The sequence below is a fragment of the Mytilus galloprovincialis genome, chromosome 13, assembly GCF_965363235.1.
Source record: "Mytilus galloprovincialis chromosome 13, xbMytGall1.hap1.1, whole genome shotgun sequence".
Classification (NCBI taxonomy): domain Eukaryota; kingdom Metazoa; phylum Mollusca; class Bivalvia; order Mytilida; family Mytilidae; genus Mytilus; species Mytilus galloprovincialis.
In genome coordinates this window covers 53,621,558-53,649,083 of record NC_134850.1, presented here as the reverse complement: position 1 = coordinate 53,649,083, position 27,526 = coordinate 53,621,558, and the positions used below count along the sequence as shown (strand labels likewise).

Below are 27,526 nucleotides of genomic sequence, written 5' to 3'. Positions count from 1 at the left end.
TTCTTTCAAAATGAATTTATATTTTGTAAGTAAAAAAGGCGATACATAGATTCAAGTGATGGAGTGAGTACTCCAGCACTACCTTTGAAATTGCAATAATTAAATTTCCTGTTTATTGATCATTTCACCTTTCAGGAAAAGGATTATCATAATGATAATGTTTTATTCATGATTTGAAGCTAGTCACAGGAACACATATCACTAAGATGATTACAACCATATTGACATGCATCTTCACAATACTTGTCCATACCAGGTATGGTCTCATACCCACCAATTGCTCTACACGTGGCCTTCGGTATACAGCTACACTGGCATAGATCGGGAGAACATGCAACATGTTGATCGCCACAGTAGGTATTACACCACCGTTCATAGCCTATACCAGCATAAACACCAACTCCAATACAATCAATTACTTCGTCTGCTGCACAGGAAGTCACATGACCGGAAGAGGAAGTTGTTGTTGTAGATGGCGCTTTAGTTGTCGGTTTGCTTGTAGATGGTGCCGATGTTGGTTTAGTCGTTGTTGTTCTTTTTGTGGTTGTTAGTGGTCTCTGGGTTGTTGATTTTGTGGTGGTCGTTGGTGGTTGAGTTGAAGCTTTGGTTGTTGGTGGCCTAGACGTAACTGGTGGTGGATTGATAGGATCATCACCATCGTCAATGGCTACATCAGCACAGTTGATAAAAGTTTCCTGTGGTCCATTGTGATTATTTCCTGCAAATTAAATATTTCGTTTAAAACCACCACACGAGTCCATATCCGTGATTACTTTTAAAAAGAAACAATGTCAGTTAATTGAAGCTATGGACACATATAGGTATCATGGCGTTAACCGTTAAACCAAATAATCTATTTATTTGGTTTAACGGTTAATTATAATCTATTTCAGACAGGGTTATTTTTGAATACTCATGATCAAATGATATCCCATTGTTAGGAAATCTAACTTTATGGACAATATTTCTTTGACAAAATGCAAAGCGCCATTTGTAATATCACATGTTATGATGTAAAATCTGTTTTAACTCTTAAAAATCAAACGAGGAAAAATAAATTGCAGGTATGTTATTAGATTTAGAACTTTGCAATGAAGGTAATTGAAGATTTACAACCATCAAAACAAAATTGAAGCCTGCATATATATCTTCAAATACAATATTGGTATCTTCATTTTGATGCAACTGAAAGAAAACATCACAAACATTTGTTTTATAACGATGTTACAATGTTAAGTAAGTGAAATAACAAAATTTTTGACTGCATTCTTGGTAAAGACACTATCGTAAGGGTTCAGCGGATAATAAAAAACCTACTGTTCAATTCAAGTAAATGATTTGTGATTTGCAAAACTTCAATCATAATTGACATAGCTTGTAATGAACTTTTGATAAAAGGCACACAAGATAAAAAAAAAAATATCAGGAAAAAAAGTCTTAAAAGGACTGGTATATATACTATTACTATATTATCTTTTGTCCTTAGATTTAACAGAATAACGGATTTTGTTTAATTTCATTTGGTTGAGGACCATGCTTAAGTATTACGAACATGTATTAAGAAACTAGGATAATGTCTTCAAAAAACCACCAAAGGACATGCATGTATATATGCTCTTTAAAGCACATTAAAACAACATGTATTTGCTGATGAAAAACACACAAAAAGGACATTAAAAAACGAAAGATTGTTTCCCCATAAAATTATAATTGGGAATTATATTTTGTTACTTATATTTCTATTTTGACTTATTTGTACCTGCAGTATAATGCCATTGCAGTACGCACTGTTCACATGTCATATCCGCCGGAAGTGCCAGTTTGACGTAATGTGATCCTACAACACTGCCAGGTTCGTACCGAGTTACACCAGGTTGTCCTGCTAGCTCTAAGACATTTTGGTCTAAGCATTCCTGTGAGACTTGAGTGGTAACATCGTTATTGGGACAAATTTTAAACACGAAAGATCCAAGATGGTTGGCTGTCAGCTGAATCTCGACTTCGATGTCTTGACCTTTCTCGTATCTTCTGGCAATAAAACCTGTAGCGTATATTCCACCGGCCTCATTTTTACGCTCTCCGTCATATGGATCGCCACATGTGCCACATTTACCGTCGTTTTGATAATATTGTCTCTGAAAATATAATTTCAATCTTATTAATTCACGAGTACTTGAAATGGTTGAAAAATCTGGAAACTTGCAAATAAAAGAATAATCTGGAAGATACAGCGCGACATGTGACACCCCCATGTTTTTTTTACAAAAAAATCAATATCTCTTAGATAAAGTTTTGAATCAAAATCAAAAAAAGTATACAATTTTTTAGATTAATATAACAAAGAAGTGTGTCAAGTTTTTTAAAGTAGCAGTCCATGTAAAAACCAGACAAAAGGTGATATACCAAGGTAGTGGGAATTTTATAAATTTTTCAGAGAATGTTCCTTAGATAACCAAAAAGAAAAAAAAATCAAACAAAAAAGCTGGAAAGCAACGGTTGCTAGGGAATTCCGCTTATTGATATTTGCCTAACAACAGTAACAAATTGCTCAAAATTTCTTCTGAAAATGCTCCAATTTAAAGAAAAGAATTATAAATCTTGCAGAAGATGCAATTATTAGATATATATTTTTTTACAGACGGTATACTTCCCTTAATTAAATTTGAACATCAAATTTGGATTTGTGTAAACATAATCATGTATAACTAGGTCGTTTGAGGTAACACTTTAAAGGAATTTTGATAAAAGGTAACAATACCTAAATTTTTCATTTTTTAGATTAAAATTTGAAAAAAAGCCAGACCTGTACATCTGAAACACCTATATATCACGAATAATCAACCTTATCACAGAAATTTTTCATTAATTTTTTTTTGGGATTTTAAAAGGTCAAAGGTCAAAGGTTAAAATAAAAAATGTCCAAAAAACATAAAAATCACACTGAAAGCAGGTTTTTTTTTCCTAAAATTGTTTCAATTTATGGTAGATAAATGCATACATGGTTGCATAATATCAGGACCCTAATGTTCTTACTTTTCTTAATATTATGACCTTGACCTTTTACCTGAAGGTCATTTTTTTTTTGACTTTTTAGAGTTTTGAAAGCCTTTTTGACAGATTTGTTTACAACTTTTCAACTATTCTCAATATCATGTGTGTTATAATAAATTATTTTTGTGAACATGGCTTGCAGCTATATATCACCTTCACCTTTGACTTAAAGGTCAAATTATTTTGTTTTTTTAATATGACACTCTTCCAGCAGAAATATCTTGATTTTGTGCAGGTTTTTGATATTTGCAATCTAACGACTTTCTTATAACTTGTTTTGCACCTCTGCCAACATGACCTTACACAAAAGACTGCACACAAAAGAACATAAATGGAGAATCCCCCCATATAACGTTATAAACTGGCATAACTGATGACCAATTAAGCTGGCACAACCAAAAGTCAAACATGATCTGTGATTTATGGTAATATTATAAAGCAATGTGTATAAGTTTCATAACAATTGGTTGAGGAAAACTAAGAAGATAACAGTTACCAATTTTTTGATGTACAGACTTATGTTAATATAGATCAACATGGTTAAATTTAATGCCTTGTCACCTAGCGGTACCTATATGGTTGATTTATATGTCTGTGGGAGTTTGTCCCAGCCATCAAACAATATATTCTAAAAATATTTTTTTCTGTCACCTTTGAGAAACCTTGTTTCTACTGTTATATCTACACAACACACAGCAGATTAATTCCAATATAACCTTTATTTGGAACACCTTATATTCAGCAAAACAGGTATTGATGACTGTGAATTTTAATTAAAAAGTAAAACATAATAGCAGTCATCCAGTTTCAAAACATTTATTTGTGACAAAATAACTACAAATAGATTTTCCACACAGGGCCTATGTACGACTCATTTGGATTAGTTACATATATAAACACAATTTATATACTGCTTATTTAACCCTAATAATTTACCTTTGTTTTATTAAAACAGAATGCAATTTACATCGTGAGTAAGACGACCATTTTCCCTTCCTGAAACCAGCTTTTTTTAATCTAGTCACTTGATATATGCCTATTGGCATACATTTTAGGTTTTTTAATTCAAATTTAAAACTTACTTGCTTTAAATAACACAGATAATAAGAAAAAATACACACTATACTTGGATTTGGATTGTGGTTTGACACAGATGAATGTGTAACTTCTATTAATAATAAAAGGAATACACATACATTTACATATTGCTATATTAAACTGAAAGTACAGTTAAAATAAAAAATGATTAGAGTTATCTCCCCTTGCATATTTTAAGGAAGTATATGGAAACAAAATAAAGTAACTACATCTATATCAAGTAAGTTAATTATCTCCCTTTAAATATTTCAGATCACGAATATCTTCCTTTATGCACATTTTATGGTCATGTACTTCAACTGTGTAAAGTTTCATTAATATTGCTACAGTCATTTAGGAGGAGTTGTGCTTACAAGACCTAATGCCACATATTGTGATATTTAAACTTAATAATTTCAATTATCTCCCTTGAAAAAAACATCTGATAAGAAATATCCTCCTTCCTCATGTCTAAAGATGTATACAACATCTGTGTAAAGCTTCATCAACATTGATTAATCCATTTAGAAGAAGGTGTGCTTACAAGACTTGTTGCCATTTATTGCTATATTTAACAAAGTCAATTCAATTATCTCCCTTGAAATAATTTCGACGAGAAATATTTTCCTTCATGAACATCCTCAGGTTGTGTACTACAATCGTATCAAGTTTTATCAATATTGGTCCATCCATTAGGAAGATGTTGTGCATGTATACGAGACTTATCAGATGTATACACCCCCCCCAAAAAAAAAAAAAAAAACGAATTCTGAACAAGAGTGGACACACTGAAATGTCTCGCCTGTTCTAGTGTTCATAATATAATTTATGTTGAAAGTATAAAAAAGCATTGTATACCACAAGCATTAATTAACTGTACTTGAGATGAAGGCGACACAAAAATCACATCATGAGGAAGATGTGTACTAAGTTTCAAATTGATGTGCCTCTAACTTCATCAAAAACCACCTTGACCAAAAACTTAAACTTGATGTGGGATGGAAAATCAAACAAATACACTATTGTAGATAAAAAAATGTTTCATTATAGACTTGTTTTACTTAAAAGCAGGTGTATTTCTTTAAATAAACAAGTTACTATTTTTAAAAGGCAGAGTGCCCATATTCATTGTATTTGGCTTGTCTTTTATTCATGAATTTCTTCTGTGAATTAGGTTAGAGTTTTTTTAAATATAAAAAAAGAAGGTAAATAGTTTTGCTCCATGGATCAGTATTTCAGAAAAAAACCATTAAACTTTGATTTATCATAGCATGTTATCTAACCAAAAGTGATTAACAGCAAAAATATGGCACAAGCAAATTAGGGGCCTAAACTACATGATTAAAAAAGTTTTTCACAATAATTGTTCAACAGCATCAGCCTTGTTTAAAGCAAGAATAACAGCATCAAGATCTTGGTCAATATCTGCAATTGGTGTTTTACATCTCTGCATAACAGCCAATCTGGAGAAAAAGGATGCAATCTGTCCAAGTTCTAAATATTCTTTAGGGGTGAACCTTTTGTTTCCATTTTCATCCCTTGCCACTCTCATGTTCCTGACAACAGTTGAAGGATTAGCTTTAATTCCACTTCTTTCACCTTCTTCAAAAATGTTGCTCAAGTAAGATTTTACATTGTCTGAAAATCTTACAACCTTTCTTTCCTTCTTTAAGGCCCATCCCATTATTTGTTCATTGGAGCCTTGCTTTAACCCAGTCTCACATCTGAATTTGATTGTGTCTTCAGTTAGGTTAAAGCACGACTCCTTCCATCTCAATTTAATATCATTAAAGGTGCTTCCTTTATGATCTTGGTGTTCATGGTTGCCTAGCAGACAATGGTTGTTCATGTCACTGTACGATTCAAAATACAGTATACAGCCAATTTCTGGACAACTGATGTTAAATGAATCTGAATCTGTCTGTTTTGGCATAGTTGGTTTTTTTATAATACCATCAGGTTGTGTAGGAATTGTAAAGTTTGCATGGACATCAACATTCAATTCTACATCATTTAAAGTACTATTTATAGAAATCTTCTTCCCATTTCCAATTTCAAATGCCTTCCAGGCTGTTATTGTGTCATCGTTGTTGAATCTGACATTTGAAATCTTTGTAATTGCCTTAATAGGACAGGTGATCTTCTTAACGAGAGAATTAGGATCTACAGCTACATATGCTGCTTGGCAGGATGTTACTCCACCATGTTTGTCAATGGCCATTTTCATATCTGAGGCAGTTAAAACATCACTACCAGATGCAGCTGATCTTCTGATTTTCCCTCTCATATGGGCAATCTTTGCGTCACAATATGATTTACCATTTTGTGGCTCACTATAGTCATACCGTGCAATTGTTATGCCTAAAAAAATAAAAATATACATGTACATTAATTCAACTTAATGACACCAGAGTTGAATTGTGTTGACAAGCCTTCAACATAACAGAGAACTTCCACACAAATTTTCAAAGCATAAATATCTCCATATTATGTGTTTATAGTATAGTATGCAGTAGATGATAGTTCAAATTTTGAGACACTTGTATGTAAACAAATAACACTTTTAAAGTCATCAATGAACTAGCTATATATATATTACGGTTATTTCTGGCAATTTGTATATTTCCCTTTGATCCAACTGGCTTATATTTTCAAATATCAATGTACTGACTGTATCACTAAAAATATAGGCAATGCATTGTGTGACATAATAATTTGTGTTACCTGCGATTTCTGTCCCAAAAAGCAAGACTTATGGATATAGTGATCTGGCAGCATATTAGTAATAGGTTAACTTTATTTTGTATGTGCGTACCTTGCAAGGTTCTCATACATGCACAGATAGACAATGGTTATTCTTATAGTGTATAATAGATTACCAATGAAATTATAAATGGTATTTATACCCTGGGATTTTAAAGTAAATTATATACTTTAAAACCCAGCTTTTTAAAGTAGATGATTATAGTGTTGTGGAGTTTGTCTATCTGAATTTAAGTGCAAAATGACATTATTTCTCTTACCAGTTGTTTCAGTGATCTTAGGTATAGCCAACCAAAGACTGCCACAATGGTAGCATCCTGCATTATCACTTCTCAAGTATACTGTGTTGATTCTGGGAAGCTGAATTTTTATTGTTCTTAAAGTGTGCTCTAACACGGAAGCTACTGCAACCCAATCTTGTTTAACTGCATCCATTGTATGTGTATATGTTCTTTGCTGCAAGTAAAATAAAAGGAATCTAAAAAAATATTTTACTAAAAAGATAATTCTATAAAGAGGCTCCTAAGACCTTGTAATCTTTCACCGATAGTATTGAATAAAAACTGCCAGTTTATAGCAATATTTTTAAATTTTACTAGGCAACACACATACATATTTTGTGCGAGACAAACAAAGGTGCTTTAATATATCATTTATCTGATATTTTGACAAATTTAAGCAATAGTTATTGGTGGTGACCATTTTTAATAGGTACTGGGGTCATCAACCTTAAATGTGGTAGTTTATTACATGCATGTATTCATAGGTTTCTCAAAATTTTGTTGAAATTGGCCCCTTCAATAATCTTGATTTTTTTTTTAAACACACAGTTTGTTTATCTCCTCTGAATTGTTTTACATTGGCCATATTGGGACCCTTTTCAGCTTACTTTGCTGAGGTGGCTAAGACTCTGTTAAAGGCTATAGTAGCCTATAATTGCTTACATTAACAACAATTGGTCTTGGATGGAGAATTGTCTATAATTGGCAATCACACCACAAAGGAAAAAAAATGAAATAAAACATAGGTGAGGTCTATGAAGTTCAACTGACTATATGCATTTTGAATAAGGAAATTACCATTAAATTCTGATTTTCATCTTTAAAAATACACACTGAAACATGCCAGTTAACTCCTTTTTGGCCAAACCAATCACTCTGTTTCTCACGAAATGCTAAAGGAAGGAATTTCATAGCCCAGTCCATGATTATGAGACATTCTCCATCTTTCAATTCCTCTAATAGTAGGATCCTTGCTAGATCTTGGTTGACACCTCTTACAATATGACTCTTCCATTCAAGAATCTTAGCCTCAGCTACATCTATACTGGCCAGCAGATCATTTCTAACTTCATCTGGTATGTCTGCAAAATAAATAATGTCAACTAGATATAGTATGCCTTTAGTAAAATAGATATGGGCCTGATTAAGACCTCCTCTGGGTGCAGGATTTCTTGCATGTTGAAGACCCATTGGTTGCCTTGAGTTGTTTTGTATGTTTTGGTTGGGTTGTTGTCTCTTTGAAAAAAAATTAAAAAATTCAATTCCTTGCTTTTTATTAACTTTTTCTTTGTTTTCAAGAAAGTGTATTTTCTAAATCAAAGAAAACTTAAAAATCATGATTATAATCGTACTATGTTTTATTATTTGATGACACTAGCAATAATGAAAAACACTAGTATTATTGTTCTCTTTTTATATTGAACAGTAATGTGCACCTAATGCATAAACTGAGAAAAGTTTATCTATTCAAATCAAATTACAAAATAAACAGTGATTTAAATTTGTTAAGGTTGCAATAAATACCTAATTCAGAAAGACGTCTTTTGATGGTGGAGACTGCTTGTGGAAGTAAATTACATCTCTCACATACCATGTCATGCTGATGGTCGACACAGTGCTGTTGTAGATGTTGGTCTGTTGGATCACTCAAAGAATAATTGATACAGTGATCTGGACATTTATCACATTTCCTGAGGTGTGCTTTAAAGTCTGTCTTCAAGTAAATTTTACTGGCATTTAAACTGTCCTTGCAGTCACGCAACTCTACTTGCACTTCCTCATCAACAACATAGTTACCCATTTCCTTGACTGTTGTTAACAATGTCTCATATGATGCACCACCATCAGCGGCACAATTGTCGAGGCCTTTCAGGTTTGTTCGTCTTGAAGATGGACATGCATTTAGAATTTTGAATAAAGTGGATCTTGATAAAGGCAGGAATTCAGTTTCTGTACAAAATTTTGTATACACGTTTATAAGAGTGGCATGACATGCAGTTCTCACTACTTCAGGTATTGTTACTGTATTTCCATTGTCCAACTTCATTTCCTTTACACCAAAGGATGAGACCTAGAAATCAAAAAAGGTTTAAGCTATTATTAGATAATTCAAGAACCTTAAAGAGAAAACTCGCATTACCATGCCCAAATAATTGTCACTAGTCAAACAAATCTTATCAGATTCAATAGTTGAAAGACTCATAACTCATACAAAAAGTTAGTTGATCAAAATCTGTGTGTGTATACAAATCTTAACAAAAAGTCCTAATCATCTATAAAGTTTCATGATATTCTGTTTTATGGTTTCAGAGAAGTTTCACTGACCAACAGTTGCAGTTGCAGCTGAATATTATGAGCCCATTTTCTCATAGAAAAAAAACATTTAAATATCTAAAGTATCTTAATCAAAGTTTGATTAACAAAATCATAGTGTAAGAGCACTATTTTCACAAAATTATACCCCTGCATCTTGCAAAGTTCATGTTATTGTATTGGAAACCCCAAAAATCAATTTAAACAAAAACAAAAAAGGAGGTGCACAATGGCATTATATCATAAAGAATCTGAGAAAGTTTCATTTCTTTCAGATAAGTGGTTAATAAGGAGTTGCAGATACAAAGTATCTGGGACGAATGGACAGACGAATGAACGGACGAACAAACAGATTGATGGACTTCCCTATCACTATATACCCCCGCTTTTTAGGGTATATTTAAACACAAATGGACACATACCTGTGTGGATAATATCTGGCATTCTAAGAGTTGCATAGAACTCACTAAAATGATATCCCAACTACCCATAAACTTCAATAAACTAAATTAGTTTCAATTATCTCTCTTGAAATATTTTTGACCAGGTTTTTTTCCCTTTATGCACATTCTCGGATTATGTACTGCAAGTGTGTAAAGTTTCATCAATATTGATCAAGCTGTTAATAAGAAGTTGCACTTACGAGACCTGTTACTACATATTGCAATATTAAACTCAATAGTTCAATTATCTCCCTTGAAATAATTGGACCAAGACTAATTTCCCTCATGCATATTCTCAGGTTGTGTACGGTAAGAATATTCAGTTTCATCAATATCAATATTTTTTTACCTGGTGAAATGATGGACTGAAGAAAAAATCTAAGGCATGGTCTAACTTGTCTTTATCCATCCTATGTCGAAAGACTGGGAGCTGTTTAGGTATTATAGCACCTGAATAAAAGCAAATATTTTTATAAATCACTAGTGGAAAGACTTAAGACATTTTATTTTCATAACATTTTAGTTTGCATATTACTGTTTCCTTACATTCCATAAGGCAAAGAAACAAATCTGGTAGTTAACACATTCAAAACAATTTATTCTGCTAAAAGGTATTCATATGCTTACTTAGCACATTTTGCTATTTCTTTTTTTTTTATGATAATAACATTTGTATCAATGAATCAATAAACAAAGAATGATGATAATAATCAAAAGGAGTAAGTACTTGGACTAAATATGATTAAAATCATTCTCTGAATGTGACTTTGACCTAAATGATATGACCTTTGGGGGTCAAATTATGGAATAAAACAATGCAGTAATGCCTAGAAACAATTGTTATTATAGTTTTCTTACTGTGACCTTAACTCTCAACATCTGACCTTTGGTCAAGATCAAGATACAGTTTTTGAGTTATGGGAAAAAGCTGTGTCTGACTGAAATTAACTTAGCTGTTTTTGTTTTTAACTGTGACCATAATCTTTAAGAAATGCTCTATAATAGAGTAAGTAAATCTTTTTGTGCAAAAAATATTATTCTATTTTTTATTAATGAATTGAAAATCTCAATAATTTTTCAACTTCAAGTTATGGTAAATATATAATATGTGGATATTAAAATTACCATGGCCATTAGTTTTAGCATGTTTCCTGGCATCATTTATTGCATACACTGTCAGCCCAGGTATAAGCTGTTGAAGATCTTTCTTAGTATGTGACAAGGCAATCAATGACAAAAGTTGCTGTTTTGTGTTTCTGTCTGTACTCTCCTGATGAATCTTTACAATGATCTCTTGAAGTTCAGATGAGTTGGCAGATTCTGGGTCTTTATCTTGAATCATCTTAAAAAGTGCCTGACTTTGACCTGGAGCTATACCTGAAGAGAAACCAATTCAGTTAGTGATTTTTATGTTATGAATATTATTATACAATTATGACCCTCAGCATGCTCAGGCAAAGTAAATATTCCAAATGTTTAACCCTTCAAAGTTTTTTTACTGAGGGCACAGTAAAAAAGAAATGACTGTATAACGACCTATAGTTTTTAATTTCTGTGTCATATTGTCTCTTGTGAAGAGTCGTGTCATTGGCAATTACACCACATCTTCTTTTTTATATTTTAAGGTTACAATTTTGGATATTCACCACTTATTAGGGGCACAATTATACAGAACAACAGTCTCCTTATTAATTTTTTATGTACATCTGGCAATTGGATTGTATCTTTTGAATTATTTTACACTGGTCATTCTGGGTCCTTTTATATTTTACCTTGCAATGTGAGTCAATGCTCCAGGTTGAAGGCCAATACTGTGATCTATAATTGATCATATATGACATTTGGTATTGGATGGCAATATATCTCATTGGTAATTTTACCACATATTCTTATTTTTAAATTTATAGATTAATTTAATAGTCTACAGTTTTCAAACCATAGTACTGTTAATGGCTTGCCATTTTTGCTAAAATGGTCATTTACTAAGGGAGATAACTCATTCTCAAAAGTTTTTTGAACAGTGAATGACTGTAAATTGTTATTGTCCTTCCTTGCAATTGCATTTAAAAGAAAATTTAATAAGTTATATCATGTCATGTGTTTATGTATAATTTGTTTATAATATATAAGTAAAATATAATATATAAGAATGGCTGTCATATCAAGTTAAAAAGGGACATAACTCTATATTATTTTTATCAGTGAGAGTCAGCTTCATAATAATTTATTTAATAAAAATAAATGAGCTTACCATTAAGGACAGTGTCAATGGCTGAAACTACTTTACGTTTCACAGTTCTTTTCGTGGAAGGTTTTAGGCTACTTATATCACTTCTCACTTGAAATTTGACAGGACTTGAATGGCCTCTACTTATGATGTCAATTCCTTTATTTAGGTCAGATAAAGATGTTTCCATATTTTCCTGACTCCAAGAAGAAATTTGTGACAAACTTTGTGACTGTGAGTCTAGGAACTGAAAGTTAATAAAAGAATGTTCAAGTTTTAATCTATACACATTTAGAAAGTATTAATCAATTCATATATTGTCATCACCATCTGTTCATTTTAAGGAGTAGCAGAACTGGTGCCACTAGTGGAGCAGTAACTGCTTATTCTTCATGAGCATTCTAGCCCACTACAGTTTTTGGGTGGGTTTGTTTTGCTCATTTTCAGCTTTTATTGTTTGTTCCTGTTTTAAATTATTTTAAAGTATTTTTCCATTCTATATTAAAATTCTTAACATAACTAAACAGAAGACTTGATCCCACTAACATGTTTAACCCTGCCACATTATATATGTATGTGCCTGTCCCAAGTCAGGAGCCTGTAATTCAGTGGTTGTTGTTTGTTGCTGTGTTATATATTTATTTTTTGTTCATTTATTATAGGATTAAACGCCTTTTTAAAGGAATTTTTTGGTGTATAAAGGGGACCAATTCACTTACTAATAAAGTCCGAAGGACTTTATGATATGTTTGTGAGTGACTTGGTCCAGTTTATACACCAATAAATTCCTTTTTAAAGCCATTTAATCCTTAAAATTCTTTAACAACATGGATAAGTGAAAATAAGTATTTTTTTAACGTCGAGCCTGACAGTGTTATTTTAGCCGCCATTGGTTACAAAAAAAGTAGTTCTGTCAATGTCGTCTATCGAAAAAATAAACAACTTCAAGAGTGACGACCGGAAGTCTTCTCGACCAATCATATGAACGTATTCCCTAATATGCAAATAATATCAGAATTATTTGTACATTAATTTGGCCGTTAGTTTTCTCGTTTGAATTGTTTTACATTTGTCATTTTGAACTAGCTACCAGTAAGTGTGAGTACTCTCACATCTGTACTAATGGTCTTTTTGTTGTTGGGATGTATAAGTGCCAAGCTATGTTCACTCTGTTTTTGTTAGATGTATTTCTATTTGTATATATCTGATGAGTTAAGCCTTTTCAACTGATTTTTATAGTTCAATCCTATGTTGTTCTGTTACACCACTGTCCAAGTTTAGGGGAGGATGGGATCCCGCTAGCATGTTTACCCCCCCCCCCCTTCCCCATCCTACCCCAAATTATGTATGTATGTGCCTGTCCCAAGTCAGGAGCCTGTAATTCAGTGGTTGTTGTTTGTTGCTGTGTTACATATTTGTTTTTTGTTCATTTATTTGTACATAATTAGGCTGTTAGTTTTCTTGTTTGAATTGTTAACATTTGTCATTTAGGGGCCTTTTATAGCTGACGTATGTCGTATGGGCTTTGCTGATTGGTGACCTATAGTTGTTATTTCCTGTATCATTTGGTCTTTTCCGAAGAGTTATCTCATCACATCTTCTTTTTTATTTCAGCTAAACATACCGATTCATCATCAGATAGGGACTCGGCTGTCTTGCATGTGTGCGTTTCAATACTCGTGTCTTCCAGTTTTATTCTCTTTCTGTTTTGAATAGTCTAAAACATATAAAAATATCAATCTGATATTATGAGTTAAAATAATGTAACCAATATTACAGCAATAATAACTAAAAAGCTGTTGCACATGTTTTTTGTGTTCAATACCCAATGTGTTGGTGTTGTTAATTTTTTAAATGCAAAAATAAAAACTCTTCTCAATTTTGTCTACCATGTCCACAGTTAAATTTTTCATTTCCTACTTATATAATTGCTAACTTCAGATAATGCCAGTATGTGCATGAAAGAAAACATTTATTTCAGGTATCATTATAACTCACAAACATGTACATGTCACATAATAATTTTTACAAACAAACTTCTGTTGATTCTAACAACTAAAGGAAACAAGTTGGCAGGAAACTTCTCAAATCAAACCAAATATTTACAGAACAGCTGGATCCATTATTCTTAATATGAAAAACTGTTTCCTAATGTTGCAAAACATTTATGGACGTCATACAATATGTTTCAACAATCTATTTGTTTCTAAATATAACTTAGGAAGATAAGCAAACTAAATAAGAGTCAGATCAATTTCGGAAAAAAAATGTCTTAATTTCGGAAAAGATTACGGAACATAAATTATAAATAGTTAGTTATACTACTTACATTTACAGTTTTACTTTGTTCAGGGTCAAACTCTTCTTTAGCAGATGATGCACTAGTTGAAACCTGTTCAAAGCCTCCAAATGGTTGTTCTTTGTGCTATAATATTAAAACATAAAACAGTGTTTATGCAAATACTGTTTGTAAATAGGTACTACAAACAAATTTCTGATATATAAATATATCACTGTAAATTCAGAAGTTATTGTTTTGGATTTATTATTGTGATTTCATTATTTTACACCAAAATGAGAGAATAGAAATCATGCTCTATTATTCATATAGAAAAATCCAATATGTGAGTTTAAATTATTCTGATTACAACTGTATCATATTTCTCGCACTAATAAACATTGCAAGTATTTCCACACTTACAGAAGTTACAGTACTTTGTTCATTCAATAAATTAAACTCTGAACACTAAAAAAAGCAATGCATAGGTGTGCTGGGTGAGACCATTTTTTACCACTTAATTTTTGTACAAATAATTGAAATTTCATAACATATATATATATATATTGAAGACCTGTTGGTGACCTTCAGCTGTTGTTTTTTTTATTTGGTCGGGTTGTTGTCTCTTTGACACATTCCCCATTTCCATTCTCAATTTTATATGCTAAATATATACATATATGATTATGCGTACATAAAATTTTCATAAAAGATTAAAGTTCTCATCTTATGCATATATAAAAGTTATTTCTAGTTTTTGGAGACCTTCCAGAAAAACTTACATGTACATCATTATCTTCAAACGACATTGAGTCAAGGTTTGGAATACCTCCTCTACATGTCCGACATATTCCTAAATGAAAAAAAAAATCAAATGCAATTGTAAATTTTAGATTAATATTAATGTGTGTAGGTCTTTTCAATATATGTTAAAATCCCAGAGGTAGGGGGCATTTGTGGAAAAATTTGGTTGATTATATTGGGAAGCATTGAAACATGACTGGAGCCGGGCCCCCTCTTTTGTAGTCATTTGGACCCCCTTATAAAAATTATGGTTCAACCACTTATTACCCCTATCAACATCAAGAGGTAATCGTAGCTTTAGGCTGACATTAAGGATGATACATGTAACTGACCCACCCACCATTGAAAAGGCATATTCAATATACATGTAGTATAATCTTTCGAAATGGCAATATTTTTGTTATAAATAGGGGGTGCAAATTTCTGAAAAATTTCAATAATAACAAACATAATTCTACATTGAACATCTTTAAACCTGAGAAACACCATTTGAATATCTTTTTATTATCAAAATCCCCAGTATGATTTTTTACATGAATTTTCCCAGAAGTGAAAAAAAGCAAATTCTACTTTTTCTTTTATTTTTTCTTGATTGATTATAAAAATGTGAACAAATTGATTATATAATAATTATAGAAAAAGTTTGAACAGGTACAACAGGGGGTTATATTGTATATAAAGTTCTTACCTGAACCAACTGGCACAAGTTGTCCTGTTGAGATCAACAGATGTCGGCTGACAATTGGGGTGACACCTCTGTCTGGCTTGGTTTTCCCTTTATGGTTGGGATGACTGCATGCAACACTCCTTCTCCATCTTATTCCAAGTGTGGCCCGATGGTGTGGACATATTGTATAATCACAAAACAAAGTGAAAATACCAAGACGGAAAAAAATTAAATGGCCTTCTGATGGAATGCAGGTTTTTGAGAGTTGTAGTGATTGTAAATGGCTGTTAATATTAATGTTGCAGCTGCTTATTGTAATAAGATTATGTTCTGATGGAAAATAGTTGGAAAAACCACATCTACTGTTAGAAAAAATTGAAATGCTGCAGTTTCTTTCTGTCCATGGAGCGTCTGCCATTGTTTACATTTCCCTCCAATGTAGTATACCTATTTTCTTTTGCTGAAGATTTCCGTCAGGGGAGATAATAACATGGCAATTTTAAATTTTTTTTCAAACGGTTTTTTATTATCAATTCAAAAAATCCCAAGATTTTTTTTGTTTTATTTGATAGATATAACAATTGTCTTTCTATCTATATATAACTTATCATATATTTTTTCTAGCCTTAAGAAAAAATTAATGAAAAATATGTGTAATTTTACATAGGACAAATAGGCAAAAATCCTGAAAATGAAACCTCTAGTAAAAAGCAGCAGTTTGAATGATGAATATAAAAATTGTGAATGATGCATTATTTTGACCTTTTTGAAGTATTTATTGCAGTTTTGGGTCATTTGATAAGATAAGGTATATCACATTTTAGTTAATTTGTCAGGTTCTTACATGGACTGCTACTAAAAGCAATAATCATAAATCGTTTTTGAGATACGGCGCGACATGTAAAAAAAACACCCCTGTTTTAGTTACAAAGTCCCGTAACTCAAAAAGTTTTAATCTTATTTTCACCAAAAAAAAGTATACAGATCGTTTGACTATCATAAGAAACAACTATATTAATTTTCATGAAATTAGGATAAGTCGTTCTAAAGTTGCGGTGCAACATGTTTACGCCGGTCAGACAGGCGACATTTGTATACCATAATACGTCCCGTAAAAATGTTGACGGGCGTATAAAAAAGCAGGACAGGAGTTACAGTTGAAAAAAAAACAAGCTACTGCTCACTAATGATACCCTTGCCGAAAAATTTCGGTAAGCAGGAAGCTGTTAAGGGATGAATCTGAAAACGCATCACATGGTATACTAGCTGACTTAGGGGACGACCATTTGATATTCTGGGGGGGGGGGGGGGGGGGCAGGAGGATTTGTTTTTGATCGGTTATTTATTTTTGCAAACTAAGAGGACAGATTATTCATTTTCTGCACTATTGAAGCAAGATTTTTCATTTTCATTAAAGCAAGGGACTGATTATTCATTTTCACAACTATATTTTTGATATTCGAAAACATACAATTTTTTAAATGTTTTGTTTATAAATAATACATATAGTATCTAGTCAAGTCATTACGTAACATTTAATTAGATTAACCATCCCCCTCTACAGAAATGAATCTTTTAAATTCCCAACTGCATATACGCATAGTATTAAGTTTAGTTATATATACTAGGCACTTTTAAATGTTTTTGCAAACTTACTACGCCGAGCGGAGCGAGGCAAAAATTTTTTTGAAGGGTTTTGGAGCCACTGAAGGCCCAAGAAGCTATAGAACAAATGATGCAAAATCATGCTTTCTGGGTGTTCGGAAGACCCTTTCATAATCTGAAAATGAAGTTTTGTTTTAATAATTTTTTGACAATATTTTGGTCTCAAAGCAAAATGTATAAATTCAGTGTAAGACTGAAGTTTCTAGGGAAAATATCAAAAGACCAATGTGCATGATAAAGCAAAAATGGAATTCACATAATTAAGCCTGTGGCTGCTGTTTTTTTTTTTTTAAACTCATGATCAAGTTCATAACAAAATTACTAGATTACAAAAGGAATGCAACACTAACAGAATACAGAAGGGCAATCAATGAACAAAAGACAAATAAATAAGAAACATTGATCCCGAAAAATCAGGGCTATAAGTCTGAGGGAAAACAGAACTTTCTTCTTGCAAGGCCGTGAACACAATTTGATATGGAGACAAGCGTTTGGTTTTGAAATTTCCTACATGGAGTTACGGCCCTGTTAAAATAAAGGTGAGGTAAGGTTTCCTGAGACAATATACTTCAAGTTAAATGAAACCAATTTTCAGACATTTCAAGTATATTTAAATAATATTTATACTTTTGTTATTAAAAAATTTGGGAAGTGTTTCCCGATTTTTTTTTGGGAAAAAAGATGAATTTATGAAGAATCTGGTGCCATCTCATACTTTCGATTAGACCTGCTGAGTTATTTATTTTCTATACATTGCAAGTCAGGTAATTTATTTTCAAACTACCACAGAACAAACCATTTATTTTTGTGATTATCAAGGCTGAGTTATCTTTTTTCAAAATCCTCCTCCCCCCCCCCCCCCCCCCCCCCCAGAATATCAAATGGTCGTCCCCTTATATAAATCCTGAAACCAAATTTCAGAAATCCTTGTATACTAGTTCCTAAGGAAAAAGTGACGAAAGTTTTCCACTTGGCTATCATGTGTAAAATGTTTGGTAAATAGGAAGTTGTTGGGTATGAATCTGAAAACGCATCACACGGTATAACTGACTTATATAAATCCTGAAACCAAATTTCAGAAATCCTTGTAGTTTAATTCCCTAAAAGCTATAAACTTTTTTTCTAAAGAAAGAATAATCATGAAACTATTTAATATGAAAGAATAATCATGAAACTATTTAATATGAAAGAATAATCTAGAAACTATTTCAAATGAAAGAATAATCTGGAAACAATTTCAATAAATATTTCAATTTAAAAAGTTTCTTATTTTATATGTTGTTCAGTTTTTCACACTTTTTTTACGGGAGGCTGGTAGATTGTGGCTCAGTTTTAAATCTGTGACCACAGCAGCAATGCACTTGTTGTAGCCACAAATCACCGAATACAACTTGTCGATAACGACATGGCGGTCGGTGTCTATACTGATACGAGACATTCAGTGAAAGTTATATAAGATACATGCGACATAATTGCCATTTAAACAACTTTCCCACGGAGTTAAACAAGCCATAAGATATTGTACAGTACGGCCTTTAATTATGAGCAGACCAATACTGTGTATATACAATACAATACAATATTTTTTATTGTCAATCAAGGACGCCCTTAAAGAACAGTATAATTACAAACAATTTATTACAATGATTATTATTAATTCTTAATGATATACAAATGATAAAATATAGATTAAAGAAAATAAACACAAAATCAAAATTAAAACTGCAGATATTTATATATGTATATATTCATTCAACATTTAAAAATGTTATTCAACTGTTTATAGGTACCATTAGTGCCATATAAAATTTAAATTTGGTCTATGAATATATATATAGTTATATGTCATCAGTTTTATTCTTGGTTTTTGTTGGGGTTCCTATTCTTTGTTCATATTTTTATAGACCCGTGTTTGTCTTTTTTGCTTTTCTGTTAAGCTATATAGCTGTCTGTTGTTTTTCATCTTACTTAAACATGACTTTTTTTCAGTTTTATATTATTTACTACAAAATTGCTACATGTTTTGTTTATAATTACATCGATTTTTATGTACATTTATATCCTTATTTGTCAACCAATTTTTCCCAAATTAAGTTATGAGGGAGGGGGTCGGGGGTCAGTGAAAAAAACTATTTGAATTAACGTTTTTTATCCTACATTGAACTTTTAATGTCGTCCCTAACAAAGTGATATTTCTTACAATATCGATGTCATGCCACATTCTCTCGACTATTTGTGAAGCCATTTTAGCAACAAATACAAAGAATGAAAATATATGTATATATATATATTAGATCAGTGTCCTACATTTAACATGTAAAGAATGTTGAATTCGGCACGAATCATTTAATGAAGGGCTCGACAAGCCTCGCCTTTTCCAAGTATTTTAGACTCATAAAAAACAGGTGACATTAACCTGATATTTTTTGCATTGCGTGCAGAACTGATTATTTTCTCAAAAGAATGGACCACAGTGAAAAAAGTGGTTTAATATTACGATATAATTGTTTTATACCTATAGCTTGTTCATTTATTGTGTATTTTGTATTGCCAATTCTAATATTTTCTAAATCTACAATATCTCATGCGTCAAACTATACATTCCTTTTTATAGATACAATTACATTTTATTCTAAAATATTTATAACGGTTAGTTTGCAGAAACCTCAAACAATGCTTTGAATGAAATCATAACTTATTTTTTTAATTGTAGGGTTTATGGTTACCGTTGAAAAGGACAAAAACAATTGAAATGTTAATGTGAAACGCTAACACAAAACACTATGGTACATGTGTTACTATAAAAACAAACTGGCAGGAGGGAAAATGCAAATAGTTATCTGGGACTATTATACTATATTATATATTAGTATAATAGTCCCAGTTGTCATTCAGAAGGGGAAAAAAGAACTTCTACTTAAAGTTTTACAACGAACAATAATCTGTTAACACTGAAACGCAGTACACGAATAAATACGTGATATTTGGAATTTATGTTTTTCTTTTTTTTTTTATACCAGTCATGATACAGAACCATCTACATATGTTTGTTATACTAAGGAGGGATCTCTTGAGCTATACATACAAAAATAAAAAAATCCAATTATTTCGTCCACTGAGTCGATTATTTTTTTAAGGAGATAACTTTATGTTAAATAAGCTTGGCCTTCATAGACTTTTCTGTCGGGGAAATTATTAATAAAATAACTTACAGACAATCCACCACAAAACAGTCCATGATCACTATAGTTGGGTTCAAAACCCTGTCCTGGGTACACTCGCCAAAGACTCGACCTCTGCGGTGGTTCTATCATACGACCATGCCCTGACACTCCAATAAGGAGACAACTAATACCAAATGCAAAACTTATTTCAAAAACCATATCTTAACTTGACGAATTCCTTACAACATCTAAGTGAATTCTGACGGAGTGACCAATACTGTCATTTAATGTATATGCTGCATGTACATCACCGTGGTGATTTTGAATGCGGTTTGAAATTAAAAACAAACATTGACAGTGTCCTAAAACACGAAAAAAAATAGTAACTAATTAGATAATGTTACTTGTCAGGGAGATCAATCAGGTGTGTTTTATGAATAGCTATAATACTTTTTCATTATTCTACGTTTAGTATATATTAATTCGCTACTTAAATATTTGCAGATAGCTTTTAATTGTACCATAGAAATTAATCAAGTTGTTGATACTCAAGTACGTGACTATAAAAACAATGAAGATTTTATATATGTAGAACTCATATCTAAAGCACATACTTCATGTATTCCATCAATAAATCATTAAATTGTTAACTATTGCTTAAGACGTGTGTTTAATTCTACCAGTGGAGTGAAAGCAAGTATTCCCAGGCTAGTGACTTGGTCCTAGTCATTGTTTATTCCATAGAAATTTAAACATATTTACTTATAGTGGATTAGGAAACAAGTTATTGCAACTTATATAAATCCCTTTCTACTTTGTGGGTGCGAGTGCTGCCTTGTAGCGGCATACGCCTGCTCATTTTCGAAACTACAAGGGTGTCTTTTACGTGCAAGAGATGTGGCTTTCTCTTAACACGGGTCAGCCATTTATCCCCCCTTCCGATGAACTATCATCGTTTCTCAAGACAATACTCGCAAATGCTGTTTTCTATATGAATGGGATTTTGAATAAATAAGCATATTAACCTGAGGAAAAGTATATTCTCTACGTAAAACGTTGATTGCTTTCACATCGGACTATAATTAGCCTGGTACCTTTGATAACTATTTACACCACTGGGTCGATGCCACTGCTGGTTGACGTTTTGTCCCCGAGGGTATCACCAGCCAAGTAGTCAGCACTTCAGTGTTGACATTAATATCAATTATGAGGTCATGCATTTTTTTTTCTATAAATTTACTGTTTGCAAAAGTATATTCAATTATTTGAAAGTCTAAGGAATTTCTTATCCAAGGCATAGATTTAACCTAAGCCGTATTTGGCACAACTATTTTGGAATTTTGGGTCCTAAATCTTTTCAATTTTATATTTGTTTTGGCTTTCTAATTATTTTGATCTGAGCGTCACTGATGAGTCTTATCTAGACGTAACGCGCGTCTGGTGTATCAAACTATAAGCCTGGTACCTTTGATAACTATTCCCCGAATAAAAAGTTTGCGTCAGCATTGACATTCTTTCTGAATTCTTCAATAATGATTGATTGTCAATGGTCTTGTAATCCGGGACTATATAATTTTTTTACACATGCAACAACTCGCAAAACAAAAAACAAAAAACAAAAAACAACAAGCTCTGATCAGAAAAGGTTCTCCGAAATAAACATGCTTTGTTCATAATTGAAGGCAATACGGTAACAAGGAGTTGTTATATAACATCCCGATTCTTTTTGTTTTCTATACCGATATCTTGTCTTATTTGCTACAGAATATAAAAAAGAAGACGTGGTATGATTGCCAATGAGACAACTCTCCACAAGAGACCAAAATGACACAGAAATAAACAACTATAAGTCACCGTACGTCCTTCAACAATGAGCAAAGCCCATACCGCATAATCAGCTATAACAGGCCCGAAATAACAATGTAAAACAATTCAAACGAGAAAACTAACGGCCTAATTTATATAATAAAAATGAAATACATTACATTTCTTATTTCTTCATCTTCATACTGCATAAATGTACATTGAACAATCTATAACCAGGTTGCCATGTTGTAAAAATCCGTGAACATTTTACCATGTTATTCTTTTTATGGCGTGTTATGGAATTCCTTTAGATGAAAGAAAGTGTCATCTCTGCTCCTTGTCAAATGGACAAGAGTTTCACTACTTATTTGAGTGCCAATCTGATATTGTTAAAATTAAATATAAGAAAAATCTATATTTCAGAATATTACCGCATTTATCCATGTGTTGAGAAAATGAAGGGACTGCTTTCATTTTGCAATATCAAAGTTCTTAAAAACTTATCATTGTTTATTAAGAAATCAGTTAAAATGTTGTAACTAATATGATTATATTTTAACATTGTTTTGAAGTAACCATAATTATGACTATGTATTTTGCCTCTTGTTGCACATGTAAATATGTATATGAGTGTTTCCAAATAAAGTATATTGTTATATTGTTATTAGTATCAAAAGTCATTATTTCTTATGAAAGTCACTATTTTTATAATGCAACATATGCATTTTGTTAGGGAAACAAGATTTTAATCCATTTTTCAATTAATTCTAAAAGAGACATCAAGAAGTCGATTTAGCGTTCCTCGGAAATATTTATGGAGTAAGATTGTGATTACGCCATGATTGATAATTCATAACATTTGTACAACTGTCTAACGGGAGAGGTCTTTAATGATATATGAAAAATAAGAGTTGGCACTAATACCACCTCTTCTTATATCTATTCATCTGTAATTTACCTCTAATTTATCTGTAACAAAATCGGCGCAAATGCAAAACACCGGTGATTATACTTTAGACAACAATGGTCATCAATTTAATGTATTTGTCAACACACAAACTTTACAGTGTGAATAATTTCAATTTACACTTAATTTATTAATCTGCTTTCGATAGTTTTCATTGTTTAGAAACTATTTTTTAATAAGTACCCTTTTCTATTTACATTGGTCAAAAGTTTCTATAATGATCATGTTTTATTAAAAAGGTTAATTTTTGTCAAGAAAACAGTGCAGAGAAAGAGAGAGAACCATGCAACGCAACGGTTCGCCCCGCTCTCGATCTGCGAGTAGCGTAGGGTTGATGTATGTTGTCAACGGTTCGCCCCGCTCTCGATCTGCGAGTAGCGTAGGGTTGATGTATGTTGTCAACGGTTCGCCCCGCTCTCGATCTGCGAGTAGCGTAGGAATGATGTATGTTGTCAATGGTTCGCCCCGCTCTCGATCTGCGAGTAGCGTAGGGTTGATGTATGTTGTCAACGGTTCGCCCCGCTCTCGATCTGCGAGTAGCGTAGGGTTGATGTATGTTGTCAACGGTTCGCCCCGCTCTCGATCTGCGAGTAGCGTATAGGGTTGATGTATGTTGTCAACGGTTCGCCCCGCTCTCGATCTGCGAGTAGCGTAGGGTTGATGTATGTTGTCAACGGTTCGCCCGCTCTCGATCTGCGAGTAGCGTAGGGTTGATGTATGTTGTCAACGGTTCGCCCCGCTCTCGATCTGCGAGTAGCGTAGGGTTGATGTATGTTGTCAACGGTTCGCCCCGCTCTCGATCTGCGAGTAGCATAGGGTTGATGTATGTTGTCAACGGTTCGCCCCGCTCTCGATCTACGAGTAGCGTAGGGTTGATGTATGTTGTTAACGGTTCGCCCCGCTCTCGATCTGCGAGTAGCGTAGGGTTGATGTATGTTGTCAATGGTTCGCCCCGCTCTCGATCTGCGTGTAGCGTAGGGTTGATGTATGTTGTAATGCAGTACACAAAGATATCCGTCATATTTGGAACTTCTTTTTTTTTCAATTTCTATACAAGTACAAGCAACAAGCATTAGCCTTTCAAAAAGGGCTAGTCGACTCTTAGCTGATGAAAATAGAAAGTGCTCTCGCTTTGTAGATTTATTCATTTACTAGAACAGCCACGTGCATCAATCAACAAATTTTACCACACACGTGAGGACACACGTTATGAAGTAGTATATATCGTTTAACGTTGTTGTTTACGAAACTTCAGAAGATTCGACTATTTATAGATAAAATTTACCTGTGTACCAATATCATGAATATGCATGATTAATGACCAGGCAAAATCTAATTGCTAAAATAGAGAGGACAAATCCGATACTCTACGGGATTGAAGGGCATTTACTAGGTTTGGATTGTCCTAACCAATCAATAAACTTTGATTATTCACGTCTCGTAATATTTTCCAATCAGGTAGCAAGAAAAAATCACGCACTGACTGTCCATCGTTCAATACTTAATATCGACTCCTAGGAGTCGATAATTAGAAAAATATAGAAACAGCTTAATCTATTTGTTAAACTATAAAAACAAGAAAATCCAATGATTTCGTCCACTGCGTTGAATTTATTATTACCATATATTCATCAAGATTTGTGACTTCTTCTGTAGGCTAGTGTATATTATGAAATTTTAAAGTGCAACACCTCCAGATGTTGTGGCATATTAGGCCAAAATTTAAACAGAAATTCCACAGAAATAATTAGGCCTACAGATATTTTCGTTATCAAATTGTTAACGTAGATCACATAACTGTGTGTCCTTTTTGTGCTTGCGTTTATTGTTTTCAAAAAGTCATAAACAACCTTTGCAGTGCCGAGTCACCAAAGTCGAGAGCACGATAGAAGGTGTACTTAGTTTTTAAATGGTGATACCATTGATATTTGTAATGAGTTTATGTATTTCGGCTTACTTTTTTATTTTACTGGTAATTTTGTTAATACACAAAAAAGATTGTCAGAACAAGGAAAAAAAGCAGTATATAGTATGTTTAATAAAATACAGGATGACTATTATAACCATGAAACATTATTGACTTTATTTGAAACTTGTGTTGCAAGTATTTTGAACTATGGTTGTGAAATTTGGGGGTATCATAAGGCACCATATATTGTTAGGGTTCATCTGTATTTTTTTAAACGTATACTGAAAGTAAAAAAGAGGACTGTTAATAACATGGTTTATTGTGAACTGGGTAGAATACCTATGTGTATAGAGAGGGAATACAGAATGGTAACATATTGGCTAAAATTATTATGTACTGAAAATTGCATATTGAAAAACTGTTATGATGAAATGTTTAGTAGCTGTAATAAAAAAACAAATGATAAACAGAACTGTTGCTGTAAAATTAAAGACATTTTAGGTAAATATGGCTTTTAATTTAACTTTATTTGGTTAATTCAAAAGGTAGATAATGTAGATTTTTTTTCTGAGACAATTAAAAGAGAGAATGGTTGATACATTTATATGCGAAGCAAATGCTTTCTTTGAAGTCTCAAACAAATGTCAATTATATAAATATATTTTTTGTACACATACTTTACAATTTTACTGAAGACAAACAAGTGAATTATATATAAAAATCTTAATATATTTGTAAATAGCGTATTTGTGCACATAATTTGAATATAGAGAAAGGAAGATATTATAATATTGACAGGAAAGATAGATTATGTATTTATTGTAATATTATACAAGTTCCATTGAAGACGAATTTCATTTTTTATTGGAATGTAATAAATATGCCGACATTAGGGGAAAATATATCAAACAATATTATTGGAGACACCACTCTACTTATAAATTGATACAATTGGTATATGTACAGAATATTAAAGAACTGAACAATCTTGGTAAATACTTCAAATTAGCGGAGAAACTATACGCTGCTAACTTTTAATAAGTTTGTGAATTTCATACTCTGCGTTATACTTGAAATTGTATACGAGTGATTTAATATATTTCAATGTAGTTAACATTTTATTATCATATGTCTGTTTATTTAATATGGTGCATGTATAATTAATTTGTCAAAATTGAATGTACATCGTATAATAGTTTTCAAAGGTACCAGGATTATAATTTTGTACGCCAGACGCGCGTTTCGTCTACATAAGACTCATCAGTGACGACGCCATATCAAAACATTTATAAAGCCAAACAAGTACAAAGTTGAAGAGCATTGAGGATCCAAAATTCCAAAAAGTTGTGCCAAATACGGTTAAGGTTATCTAAGCTGTACTTGCTTTAGTGAAACGCCATTGGCGGATCCAAGGGGTTGGAAATCCCCTTTTTTAGGGCCGATCAATGCATTTGAATGGGGACATATAGTTGGAATCCGCCCCCCTTTGTCCTGGATTGGGAACCCCCTTTTAAAATGGCTGGATCCACCCCTGAACGCCCATATTTGTGCTTCAAGTTGTTGTTTCCAGTAACTATATTTTTAAAACGTGTTTAAGGAAAACTTATTAATAATTAAAAAAACTTACAGCGAATCCTCCACAAAACAATTCATTGTCATTGTAGTTCGGTTCGAAACCCTGTCCTGGATAAACTCTCCAAAGAGTCGATCTCTGTGGTGGATCTATCATACGACCATGTCCTGACACACCAATAAGGAGACAACTAATACCAAGTGCAAAACTTATTGCAAAAAACATTTCTAAACTTGATTATTTCCTTGCAATATCTAAGTTAAGTATGACAGAGTGACCAACACCGTCATTTACTTTATATATGCTTGATCACCGTGGTGATTAAAAGAAATTAAAAGTAAACACAGATAATATCTTTAATCACGACAAAAATCACTAACTTACAAGATAAAGTTACCTGCCAAGGGGATGATCCAGGTGTCGTTTATATGAATAGCTATAGTATTTTCTTCATTATTCTACATTTTATAGTATATATGTATTAGCTACTTAAATATTTGCAGATAGTTTTTAATTATATAATAAGAAATTGATCAAG

The 27,526-nt window shown here is 32.4% G+C and overlaps 2 protein-coding genes across 3 annotated transcripts; both read right to left on the bottom strand.

Annotated features, from left to right (window-relative positions):
- Positions 1–27,253, bottom strand: LOC143057150 (uncharacterized). Of its 2 annotated transcripts, none has more exons than XM_076230391.1 (3): positions 27,043–27,253; positions 1,760–2,135; positions 1–718 (listed from the first exon to the last, which is right to left on the bottom strand). In XM_076230391.1, exons 1-3 carry the CDS (start codon positions 27,211–27,213, stop codon positions 180–182), a joined length of 1,086 nt encoding a protein of 361 aa, XP_076086506.1. In that variant the 5' UTR covers positions 27,214–27,253; the 3' UTR covers positions 1–179. The 2 variants fall into 2 exon arrangements, with proteins under 2 accessions (XP_076086506.1, XP_076086507.1); XM_076230392.1 differs by lacking the exon at positions 27,043–27,253 and adding an exon at positions 20,782–20,967.
- On the bottom strand, positions 3,852–16,746 carry LOC143057149 (uncharacterized). The gene is made up of 11 exons (XM_076230390.1): positions 15,926–16,746; positions 15,216–15,286; positions 14,485–14,580; positions 13,780–13,872; positions 12,180–12,402; positions 11,054–11,305; positions 10,278–10,378; positions 8,697–9,243; positions 7,971–8,254; positions 7,152–7,347; positions 3,852–6,489 (listed from the first exon to the last, which is right to left on the bottom strand). The coding sequence occupies exons 1-11, from the start codon at positions 16,320–16,322 to the stop codon at positions 5,483–5,485; spliced, it is 3,267 nt and encodes a 1,088-aa protein (XP_076086505.1). The 5' UTR covers positions 16,323–16,746; the 3' UTR covers positions 3,852–5,482.
- Positions 27,254–27,526: the final 273 nt, after the last annotated feature.

Excerpts from the sequence above, each read along its gene's own strand:
- LOC143057150 (XM_076230391.1), bottom strand. The coding sequence starts at position 27,213 with ATGTTTTTTGCAATAAGTTTTGCACTTGGTATTAGTTGTCTCCTTATT. Across the intron at positions 2,136-27,042 it reads TGTTTTGTGGAGGATTCGCT|AGACAATATTATCAAAACGA; the intron begins GTAAGTTTTTTT and ends TTATATTTTCAG. Across the intron at positions 719-1,759 it reads GCAATGGCATTATACTGCAG|GAAATAATCACAATGGACCA; the intron begins GTACAAATAAGT and ends TTTAATTTGCAG.
- LOC143057149 (XM_076230390.1), bottom strand. The coding sequence starts at position 16,322 with ATGGCAGACGCTCCATGGACAGAAAGAAACTGCAGCATTTCAATTTTT. Across the intron at positions 15,287-15,925 it reads ACTTGTGCCAGTTGGTTCAG|GAATATGTCGGACATGTAGA; the intron begins GTAAGAACTTTA and ends TTTTTCATTTAG. Across the intron at positions 12,403-13,779 it reads CCCTATCTGATGATGAATCG|TTCCTAGACTCACAGTCACA; the intron begins GTATGTTTAGCT and ends ATTAACTTTCAG.